This window comes from Lolium rigidum, unplaced genomic scaffold (assembly GCF_022539505.1).
Source record: "Lolium rigidum isolate FL_2022 unplaced genomic scaffold, APGP_CSIRO_Lrig_0.1 contig_2471_1, whole genome shotgun sequence".
NCBI lineage: Eukaryota > Viridiplantae > Streptophyta > Magnoliopsida > Poales > Poaceae > Lolium > Lolium rigidum.
The window spans coordinates 1-11330 of NW_025900029.1; the positions used below are offsets into that span (position 1 = coordinate 1).

The 11330-nt window shown below is 50.9% G+C and overlaps 2 protein-coding genes and 1 pseudogene across 3 annotated transcripts; 1 reads left to right on the forward strand and 2 right to left on the reverse strand.

Annotated features, from left to right (window-relative positions):
* Positions 1-41: 41 nt before the first annotated feature.
* Positions 42-2640, reverse strand: LOC124680690 (annotated as a pseudogene).
* Positions 2630-3892, forward strand: LOC124680692 (probable disease resistance protein At5g45440). Its single transcript, XM_047215752.1, has one exon. It carries the CDS (start codon positions 2630-2632, stop codon positions 3842-3844), a length of 1215 nt encoding a protein of 404 aa, XP_047071708.1. The 3' UTR covers positions 3845-3892.
* A 595-nt stretch (positions 3893-4487) lies between these two features.
* On the reverse strand, positions 4488-9341 carry LOC124680691 (disease resistance RPP13-like protein 4). Of its 2 annotated transcripts, none has more exons than XM_047215749.1 (2): positions 9238-9341; positions 4488-6392 (listed from the first exon to the last, which is right to left on the reverse strand). In XM_047215749.1, exon 2 carries the CDS (start codon positions 6372-6374, stop codon positions 4488-4490), a length of 1887 nt encoding a protein of 628 aa, XP_047071705.1. In that variant the 5' UTR covers positions 6375-6392; positions 9238-9341. The 2 variants fall into 2 exon arrangements, with proteins under 2 accessions (XP_047071705.1, XP_047071707.1); XM_047215751.1 differs by having other exon boundaries at positions 4488-6398; positions 9238-9340.
* Between the last annotated feature and the right edge of the window lie 1989 nt (positions 9342-11330).

The window sequence follows — 11330 nt, forward strand, 5'->3', positions numbered from 1 at the left end:
TAGTGAGGATACTATTTCTACAAGCTAACCAGAGAAAAATTGTAGAATTTTGACAGTACAGATTACCAAGCACACCACCGCTTGGCGACAGTACAATCTCAGTTCTTCTCAACAATTAGTTTAGCTCTTGCATGTCCAGACTCTATCCTGTACTGCTCGCCCATCCCCAGATGCGTCATCAAGAACCAGACGACAGTGAGCAGCTCGCCGCCGTTGCTCAGCTGTTTGGCGTGGAAGTTGCTCCGGCAATTGCTTGCGGCGTAGCATAGCATCTCCAAACACACCACGCGAATAAGCCGCCACCTCTTGCCGGGCTGCAGCTCCAGCAGCGACTTGGCCAGCCGGCACACATCGAACAGCACGGACTTGCTCCTGTCCCCCTTCACGTCCCTCGGTGCGATCTCCGCGTTCACCTCGAGGACCATCATTGCGGCGGAACGCTCGTCTGGTCGAGTCATCTCCCTTGCGAAAAAGTTCTTGGCCTCCGCACAGGTATCTCCGAACCTGATCTGGCCGATGCCGGCTGTCAGCATGAAAGGGCGGGCCACGAGCAGGAAAAGCATGTAGTTTGACACAGCCCTGCTGATGCTGACATACTCAGAGAGCTTGGCGTCATCGCTGCTGTCGTCGGAGTAGAGGCAGAGGTCCGTGGCGATGTGCCAAAGAAGAATGCTCTCGTCGAACTCCACCTCGACGCTCCAGCCCAGCTCCTTGTAGTAGCCCTTGCACTGGAGTGCCCACTGGCCCCTGTGGTTGCTGAACTTGCGGTAACTCTCGGTGTCGACGATGCTGACCGCCTTATCTTTCAGCTCCCTGAACACCAAGGTTTTCAGCTCGGATGACACGTCTATGTGCCAGATGTACAGCCAACTGTCCCAGTGTCCTTTGAGCCCGAGCAGCTTCAGAATCTTGGTGACCAATGTTGGTCTGTCCTGGAGGCAAAAGCTGATGAGATTGTGTTGCGCCATCGAATTAGACCACCTCGCCCTGCTTTCTGGCCGGAAATACTTTAAGCACCGGAGTATCAGATGGCTTAGCGAATGGCAGATGGAACCTTCCAGAGCAGCGTATGTCCAGTAGGATACAAGCATCATGCCAATAGCAGAAAGCTCTAAGCAAAGCGCTCCTCCAAGTAAAAGATTGGTGATGGCGACATCGATGCCCCCGGGCCGACCCTTGACATTGAAGAGGACACAGGCTGTTGTTGTCGAAACGAGCGTGAAACAGTGGAACAGGCGGCCATACCAGGTGTGTATCACTGCCGCCTTGGAATGCAGGGTGTCATACATGAGAGATAGCTCGATCTCGATGATCTTGTACGCCTGTTCTGGCGTCAGCCGCAGAAACGTGGCCTGGCTCCCGGTACGGTCTTGGAAACTGAGGATGAGGTTCACAAATAGGCGCTTAAAGGTCACAAAGAAGCAGAGCGCCTCGGTGATCACCGTGGCGTAAGGCACGGTCTCCTCTGCGATGGCCGCAGTGCTGACTCCAGTTCTCCGCTCCGGTTCAATGACAATCTCTGCTTGGAGCCCTGCCTCACGTGTGAAGCGGTACTCCTCCATGAACTTGGCGTAGTTGGGGCCTGGGTCTGGCGTTGTGACCATGCTGCTCCGCAAGTTGTCCATGCTCGCGCACTTTAGCGCCCATGTCCTCTCGCCGTACTTAAGAATGCCACTCAAGAACATGAACACGGCCGGGTATAGGGTATCAGCACCAGGCGTGACTTGGAGAAGACGTACACAGCAAGCACAACCTGGCAATAGCGAGTAGAAGGCAAGAAAAGACAGAACATTGTTACTTCAAGTTTGTTAAGTGGCCAGTACGTACTCGGCAGTGCACAAGATTCAAGCAAGTAACTAAGTAAGTATATATACCTGCGACAGCAGGCTGAGCAGGTGACGCTTCCAGAGTTCATTGTCTTCGATGGAGAATGCAGTGATGGTGTCCTGGCCACCAAGGTGAAGGAGGAGGAATGGCGCCCAGAATACTTGGAATCTGTGGTTGCGGTTGAAGAACTCTGGGTCACTGATGCCTTTGGGCACGTGCGTCTGGGATAGGTACCCAAGGGCGTAGATGGCGATGGAGTCTGCCAGCAGGTAGGCCAGCCAGAGGAGCACGCCGAGTAAGGCGGAGACGTTGCGCTTCCGGATGCCGGCGGTGAAGAGAAGGAACACCTGCAGGGCGAGGCTGGTGAGCACAAGCACGCGGATTTCCCACTCGCTCCACACAGCCAGTAGGCCTCCCATAGAGTGTGTGTTCATGTCGTTTCCTTCCATCTCTGCCCTCCACTCCGGTGGCTCACACTTCTGTAGAATCATATCCTAGCCCTCATGGGAAGACTTGACTTGCGGTCTTCCATGGGTCAACCCCACGCGGCATGCCTTATTCTTAATTATTAAGATGGGGACCTTTACGCGTCTGGAATCTCGCCTAACATGGAAGAAACCAGACGCCAAAGTTTGCACTAAAGTCAAGGGCCGTCACTCTCTTGCACTCTATGTGTGCAGTGACTAGTGGTTCAGTTAGCTCCACCCCTTTATGCATTATCCTGAATCCAGCAGCTACTGAAATTCGTCCATCAAACTACCTACTTCAAAGCAATTTCTGGTTAGAAAGGCCGAAGGAATCGATGGCTGTGGTAGTGCAGTTTCTGGTTAGAAAGTTCATTGATGGCCTGGTAGAGGAGGGAACCTCGGACCTCCCTTTCAGCACCTATTTTTGCGACATGAGGGCTGAGTTGGAGAAGGCGACCATTTCTTCCAGCAACGCCGATGAGCTCCGAGAGTGCATGTACGAACTCAATAATCTGCTGTCCCAGTGCCGCATGCTCATCGACCGGACAAATACCTCCAGCTGCTTCTCCCTGTCCAAAGCCTGGAACTCCAACAAGGTGAAGAAAAGGGTGGTCGCCGTGAAGCGCAGAGTGCTGCAGTGCGTACAGCACGATCCTAACGGTGATGTCGCAGCCTTGCAGGAGGACAGCAGCACCACTGGGTTCAGCCGTTGGACTACTTCTTGGCCTGAGCAGAGCATGATCCATGGGTTCGACCAACAGTTGTCGGAGCTAGAGCAGAAGGCGTTCAGGAACTGCAGCCCAGGACGACTTACCGGTGTCGGCATCGTTGGCATGGGTGGCATCGGAAAGACTGCACTAGCGCAGCTCGTGTTCAACAGCCAACAGGCCAGGGGCCGCTACTTCCCCAGAATCTGGGTGTGCCTTTCACGCACTGCTTGCGCCGCGAAGGACGTGCACAAGGAAGTCTTGCAGAGCATACTTATGGCTCTCGGCCTCGAAGAGGAGATCGTATTGTCAATTGATGGTGGTGGTGCTAGTCTACGAGACCTGGAATCAGCTGTCCATGAGAAGCTCAAGGGGAAACGATACCTCATAGTATTTGATGATGTCTGGAAAATCGACGGCTGGTACGCCAACGTTGTGGGGCCCCATAATGCCTTGCCAGGAAGCGACCAGCAGTCGAATTGCCTTGCTCTCAGCTTGCCTAAAGAGAGAGGTGGAGTGGTGGTCGTTACCAGCCGGCTGGAGCAGGCAGCAGAGATGATGGTGGGGAAGAGCAGTGTATACCGTGTGCAGCCCTTGGCCGACAGAGAGAGCTCATGGGCCATCTTCATGGATGCACTATCCAAGGCCAGACCGGCACTGCCCAAGGAAAGACGGGCGATCGATCTCACCACTATTAACAACATGAAAGAGGAAATTCTTGAGACCTGCAGTGGTCTACCGTCAATGGCCAAGGCGATGGCAGACATCTTTGCAGATAGTCTGTCATCACCAGCATCAACTTCTAGCCAGGAACTTAGCTTGAGTGGTGGAATTGTGAAGTAGGCAACATATCTGTAATGGACCAAAATGATACTACTATATAATATCTGTATATGGGTTTATGGATTGTCACATGAAAATTATGACATGATTTCTTATGAAAAAGTTAACTGCAGTGTCAGACCTTTATGACTTTCAAAAATATATTGTGACAAACATTCAAGTCAAACATACATTTTTTGAGAAATTTAGAGTAAACAAGGCCAATAAATTTTTGCTGGAAGGGGGTAACAAACTTTTGCATGACGGCGTGAAATAGCATGTGTGAAGAGACTGACTATAACTTGGGGAACTTCAGTAGGGACTGCTCAAACTTGTTTTCCGGAAAAACTTGCTTCTCTCCTGGCATGAAAAGCCTGAAAAAGAATGGTTCGGAATATCAGTGAAAATGGATGAATTTCTATTTGCTGTCATACGACAGCCATAGGGCACAGATGGAATAAAACGGTTGTTTGACAATGCTCAAATATATACTGTGTGTCTGATATGATGTATAACTTGTGCAGTAAAGAGAACAAATGAACACCCTGGTTTCATGCATCTCTTTTTCCTCTCTTTTATATTTGTATTTTGTTTGTAACACTGAGAGCGAAATTGACTTACTACAAAAGTAATAATGATAACTCACTTGATTTGGTTTTCTGCTCTACTCTATGGTTTCATGGGTGTCACAGTTCATCCACACTCCATCCTTGTCACAAGGGAAAGATTTGATATTGGTACATCTGAAGACCTCCAGGAAAGTTAGGTTCGGAAACATCTCATGCACCTGGGTCCATTCTAACACTAGGTAATTCAAGAATTTCAAACGCAATATCCCAATGTTCCACAGCTCGGACATGCTATTTTCTCCAAAAGTATGTAGCATTCCTCCTGTGAAGTAGAGCCTCTGCAGTCTCAACAGCCTACTCGGACTCAACCAAATTGGCATGTTCTCACCAGGGAAGCAACGTAAGTCTAGCTTTTCGAGATGGGGAGGAAGGGATAGTGAAGTTAACAATGCTGTTGCTGCAGAATCTTGTTGGCTCACTCCTTTCTTCGATAGCAACACAGCCCATGTAATGGTCAGCACACGAAGAGCTTTAATGTTCGCAACTTCATTCAGTTCGTCTTCTGTCACTACAACTTTACTTCCAATATATATGCTTAGCTTCTTCAGTTTGTCCAGCCTGACCAGCTCCGCCACCCGACAATTGTAATTGCCTGTAGATCCACCAATGACAAACCCTTTCAGCACTTGTAATTCAGTAAGCAAACCAATGCCCCTTGGCACGCCCTCCAGCAGGTAGCATTCTGAAACGTCAAGGTGGGTCAGCATCTGAAGAGACGTGATGCTATCACTCAGTCTCTCAAGGTTATGACAAGCATGAAGATCCAAGATCCTGAGATTTGGGAGTGCACCGATCGAAGCAGGAAGCTCAGTAATACGGGAGATACCCCTCAGACAAAGATATTTCAATTGTTTGGATAAATGCAGTCCATCCAAAAACTCGGTGCTGTCAACCTCAATATGGTGACGGTAGAAGTTATGCCATCTACCTAGTTGAAGAACTTCAATCTTTCTCAAATCCAAGAACGAATCCTTCTCAAACTGGAGGTATTGTTCACTCACATTAAATATTGTAAGAAGGTAACCAGGATTGGATAGATTTCTGGGTGGTGCCATTCCTGCTACCTGAATATGTTCTCCAACTAGACAAGCACGGTGAGTTCCTGAAAAGCCCCATGTTGCATTTCCATCTGAATCGAATTCAAAAAATTGTTCTTGGCTTGCAACGGTAATCAACATACGCCGAATCCAAGGGTGCAACTTACATTGGTTCACACTACAGTTGCGTTTATGATGTACAGGTTCAATCATCTCTGCAATGATCAACCTCTGGAAGCAGTCGTTGCCAATATCTTCGGCTGTCTGACTTCTTGTGGCTTCTACTAAACCTTCACCAATCCACCAATAGATCATGGCCCTCTTGCTAATAATGGATTTTTCTGGGAAAATAGAGAAGCACAACAAGCACAGCTTCAGCTGAAGATCAAGATTATAATAGCTGAGCTGCAAGTCAGATACCGTGGAGCTCTCAAGGATTTTCCTCTCAATCTCCAATTTTTTCCATTGCTCTGAAGCATTTGCAGACATCAATTTTGATGGCAAAGATGATGATAACAATGCAGGAGCCTCTGGCTTAATCAAAGGAACATGGAGAGGAAATTTCATGCGATCTTTTAAGTTGGACATTTCAGAGTTCACGATCTTAAGCTTAGAAAGTACAAATTGCTGCTGGCTATCTTCTTCAATGATGTCATCTAAATGTCGAGCTATTCCTCCAAAGTCATTGATAATCTCACTTTCCCATTTAGAAACTCGCTTTAGTATATCCTCCATGTCACGTGTTTCTCTCTCGATATTTTCAAACAGAAGCTTGATCTCTGAAGGTAAAGTTTCCTCATCCAGTGCCAACGAAAGAGCTCTCGCTTTTGATAGTTGCATAAGAAAGGGAGACACAACTTCCTCCAACGTCCTTTCCTGTGACATTTTACTTTACTGAATGACCTGAAACTTTAAGAGAAACTGACATTAGAATTAAAGACAGACACGCAGGCATATGGTGACTTCAGTAGTGTTTATAATGGAAAATTTGACAAACGCAGGGTTTCCCTTTTAAATCTTCTATAGTGCAAACTGCAAAGGACTACCAAGTACCAACAGATAAGAGCATCTCCAGCCGTCTCCCCGACGAGGCCCCCAGGACGCATTTTTGTCATCCGGATGGACGAAAACGGCCCAGTCGCGCCCCCGGTTCCTCGTTTTCGTCCGGATTGGGCCTTTCATCCGTCCGGAGAGCCCAGGCCATCCCGGCCCCCCGGGGAGCGCTCGGGGACTCCGGACGGGAGAAAAGCGGGGACGGGCCCGCTCTGTCGGCGAGAGAACAAACGAACCCCACCACTTTGTCGACGCAAATCCCTCCTCCCCTCCCCTTGCTCTCTCGCCGCCGGCACCACCCCTCGCCAATCCGCTGGCGGGTTGCCCCAACTACGCCGTTCCTCCACCCAGCAGCCTATATTCCGCCGCCCGTCGTACCCTCTGCCTATTTTCCGCCGCCGGGCAGCTCCCTCGCGTCGCTCCTCGTCGACACGCCCGGCAGGTGTTCGTCCAACTTCCTGGCCGGACATGGACTCCGACGAGGAGGATGAGCAGATGTTCGCCGAGCTTCTTGAAGAAGAAACAGCTGCCACCGCCCAAGACGAGGAGCACCTGCTCATCCTCGCTTGCCTGTCCGGCTTGTACGCCGAGTCTGTCATTGGTCGCAGTGGTGGGTCGGCACCAGGTCGCCGGAAGTGCAAGCCGAGGCAGCGAATGGAGGGTATCGCATGCTCTACGCCGACTACTTCGTCGACGATCCATTGCACGGTGAGGCTGTTTTCGAGCATCGTTTCGGGATGAGCCGGAAGCTCTTTCGAAAATTGTGTATGCCCTTCGAGACTACGACTCCTATTTCGGATGCAAGTTGGATTGCACCGGGATGGCGGTGGTTTTCCGCCCTCCAAAAGTGCACGGTGGCTATGCGGATGCTGGCATATGGAGCTCCTGGTGATTCTGCAGATGACTATCTTCGGATGGCGGAGTCCACCGCACTTGATTGTTTCTACCGGTTCTGCAGGGCGGTGATAGCAGTGTTCGGGCACTTCTACTTGAGATCAACGACTGTCGAAGACACTGCTAAGATCCTCGCTTTCAATGAAGCTCGAGGATTTCCAGGGATGCTTGGAAGCATTGATCGCATGCATTGAAAATGGAAGAACTGTCCGTTTGCCCGGCGGAATCTACAAGGGTCACAGAAAAGGCTGCACTGTGATACTTGAGGCAGTGGCTACCCATGATCTCTGGATTTGGCACTCCTTCTTTGGTATGCCGGGATCCAACAACGACATCAACGTCTTGTAGTGCTCGCCGGTCTTCTCCAAGCTTGTTGAGGGTCATGCCCCCCCGGTTAACTTTGTGATCAATGGCCGGCAGTACAACAAGGGATACTATATTGCAGACGGTATCTATCCAAAGTGGGCAACATTTGTGAAGACTATCTCAAGCCCCGTCCTCCCGAAGGAGCAGCAATTTGCCAAGGAACAAGAAGCTTGCCGAAAGGACGTCGAGCGTGCATTTGGTGTCCTCCAGCAGAGATTTACTGTAGTCCGGCTCCCCGCTTTGACTTGGTCGAAAGATCAGATGTGGGAGGTGATGAACTGTTGTGTGTGCTTACACAACATGATTATCGAGGATGAGCGGAAGCATCCGGTCCCTCTGAGCGAACAAGCTGCACCATATGACAGAGAGGGTCCTCTTGCACAGCCTAACCATCAGGTGCCGGCATCGTGGGCTCCGTTCATTCCTATGCGTTAGGAGATTCGAGACTCCACAATGCATCAACAGCTGCAGGATGATCTGGTGGAGAACTTATGGACGTTTCGAGGATCCACCAACTAGTTTCCATTTGATTTGTTTGAAAACTTGTCTTGTTTTGTTAAACTGTAACGTTTATTTGTAAAAATAAGCCAAATGTTGGCAAAACTGGCCAAATTCGCCGAATTATGCATGAAATTTGTCATTCAGAGATGTTTTTCTCTGAAAAAGGCGAACCCCGGGTGTTCTAGGCGGGGAGACGGCTGGAACTTCGGCGCTCCCCGGGCCAAAGTTTCGTCCAATCCGGCGCTAAATAGCGCCGGATTTCGGCCCGGAGAGCGCCAACGGCTGAGGATGCTCTAAGTACTAGTACATCCTAGCCAACATGTATATCATAGCACTTTCTGCTCTGCCGCTTTTACTCCCCCTCGATAATACCAAAGCCCAAAACCAGAATGAAGTTCTCCAGGAATTAAATTGACACAAGCCGATGATTGAAATGGACCAAAGGTGTAAATCGAAGTGATCAGTATCTCTCGGACCTTCAAATTAGATGTGATTATTTTTGGAACAACGAAGTTAGATGTGAAAGGTTGCGATGTACCAGCTAATTGCAAAATATATTGCTTACTAAAGAGTATGGAGCCCATCACTGACAAAAGGCGAGCCAGGATTGAAGCAAAACCCGGGCCGAAAATTACGGCTGTTGCTTTTCCGAAAATTGCCCCAAGCCAAAGAGTCAAAATAGGGCAAAATTGCACAACTATGGTAGAATTTCAACTCAGTGTTCAGTTATCCATAGAAGTTGATAAAAACATGACAAAAGAACCTTATATCATATCTTTCTCTAGAATTCTATGGCATGAAATTAATAAGAAAATGAGCAGCTAAAGCTTCAAGGAAGGAGAATTAAATGGAGAAATCGCCTCCAGGCCCTGGACAGGCTAGAATACTGCTTAGATGGGGATTGGTGTCTCTGTGTATTGGGAAAATTAGTCACCTGTTGTGGATAGCAGGTGTTAGGCGAGCCGGTGTGAAACGCGGCGGCGAAGCAGTTCAGCAGAGGTCGGGGGCGACACAGAGTAAGTGCGGCGGAGGCTGAGGTCAGCGGGCGAGCGGCGGAGGCGGAGTTCAGCAGTTCGCTCGCTTGTTCATGTGCTACTGTGCCACAGCCTCACCCGTTACTTCCTCTATGGGCTGTGTGGGCTAATAACTATGGGCCGAGGGGCAGATCGGGCTGTCAGCGGAGACGCAGACGTGGCATAAATATGTGCCTAGGATGCGTCTCCGCGGTCGCGTCGAATGTCCGCTCGCGTCTGACGGACGTTTCGTCGGCCCATCAAGAAACGACTCAGGCTCGATGCGTCTTCTCAGGCGCGTCAGTATTGACGTCGAGACGTCGGTTCGGTAGTATGCACCACGTTAATGGTGATGCCTCGCCTGTCGAGCGGCCGCCTCCCACAACTGTCAATGAGTAATGGCGATGTAACATGTGTCGCGTCCCTCGGCTGCCTCAGGCATGTATAAAAAGGGCGTGTGCATCTCATCTCCTTCCAAACAAACCCTAGTCGCCGCACATCGTCCACCGTCGTGCCGCCTCCAGACAACCCTCCGCCTTTGCCATGAGCAGCGCCGGACGCGGTCAGCTTACGACGCCTCCACCTGCGACTCCACCTCCCCCGGTCGAGAGCCCCGACGAGGAGAACAACGAAAGCGCGGACAACATCATCAACGTGGCCATGGACGCGAAGTTCATGTCCGACGCGGAGCAGGAAGCATATGACGAGCGGGTGGCCCACGCGGCGTTCGATGCCGAGCAGGAACGCCGCATGGAGGCGGCGGCCGCAGAGGACGACTCCTCCGAATTCGAATGTGACTCTGACTCTGACGGACTTGACCCGAAGGAGAATGCGGCAGAGCAGAGGGCTTTAATCAAGTCCTTCGAGACGCTCAAGAAGGCCAGGATGCCGCCAACGAGGCGTTGCGGCAGCGCTTGCTAGAGGATGTGGCGGCCCACCGAGCTCTGACGACCGCACGACGGATGAAGCGACGGGCGTCGGAGAAGCTGATGAGTAGGGAGGGAAGCAACAACGGTGACATGCCGTTAACCGCCCCGAGGGGCAACAACTAGTCTAGGAATTTGTTCTTCCTTCGTATTTATCGTATGTACACTTCTTGCATTTGAGGTATAAAAAAATATTGAAAAAAACAATATGCATCGATTCGCTAGAGGCATCCCACATTTTCAGGGCCAATAGCTCACACACGACGTTTCTCCCCGGTATTCGCTGGAAAACGACGTCGTTCGACGAAATAGCTAGCGCACGACAGACTGAACGGCCCAAATAGCCACGGCCCGACACGCCCATTAACAGCGAAGGAATAAACGAATCTGGATTACTTGTGCTGATCTGTTTGAACGCGGGACCCACCGGCCGACCGTTGCTATGCGGTGGCCCATCGCTCGCCAGCTCGGACAAGGACCCAGCACATATCCACGCGGGACCCACCAGTGGACCGTTGCTATGCGGGGCCCACAGCTCGCCGGCTCGGACAAGGACCCGACGATGTATCCCCCGTTCCTCCGTTCCCCTGTTTCTTCGCCGTTCTTCCTCCGGCCTCCCGGCTCCTCCGTTCCCCTGTTCTTCCTCCCGCTCCTCCCAAAGAACGGTCCGTGGCGGCGGCGGCGAGGGATGTCGAGCTCCGCATCCGGCTCACGGAGGTCATGGCCCCGTTACGGAGAAATCGCGATGAGTAGATGCCCCGATCGCCCTCGCGTCGACCTACTGAAGCGGTTGACATGTGTGCGCTCGGAGAGGGGCAACGTCGGTCGCGAGTTCGTCAAATGCGAAAGCAAGCCATACCTGGGCCAGGATGGAAAGGTAGGGTTTCGTCCTGATTTGACTTGATTTGGGAATTTGGATTTGGGAATTTGGGAATTAGGGTTTCTGATCTTCTTTTCAGGAATTGGATGAATGCGGCCATTTCGAGTGGATGGATAAGTACATTCGAACTCGAGGACTTAAAGTTGAAGTGCTGCCCCCCCCCCCCAATCCAGGCTCCCGCATCTGTTGTGGAGGAGGTGATCTCAAA

Excerpts from the sequence above, each read along its gene's own strand:
- LOC124680692 (XM_047215752.1), top strand. The coding sequence starts at position 2,630 with ATGGCTGTGGTAGTGCAGTTTCTGGTTAGAAAGTTCATTGATGGCCTG.
- LOC124680691 (XM_047215749.1), bottom strand. The coding sequence starts at position 6,374 with ATGTCACAGGAAAGGACGTTGGAGGAAGTTGTGTCTCCCTTTCTTATG.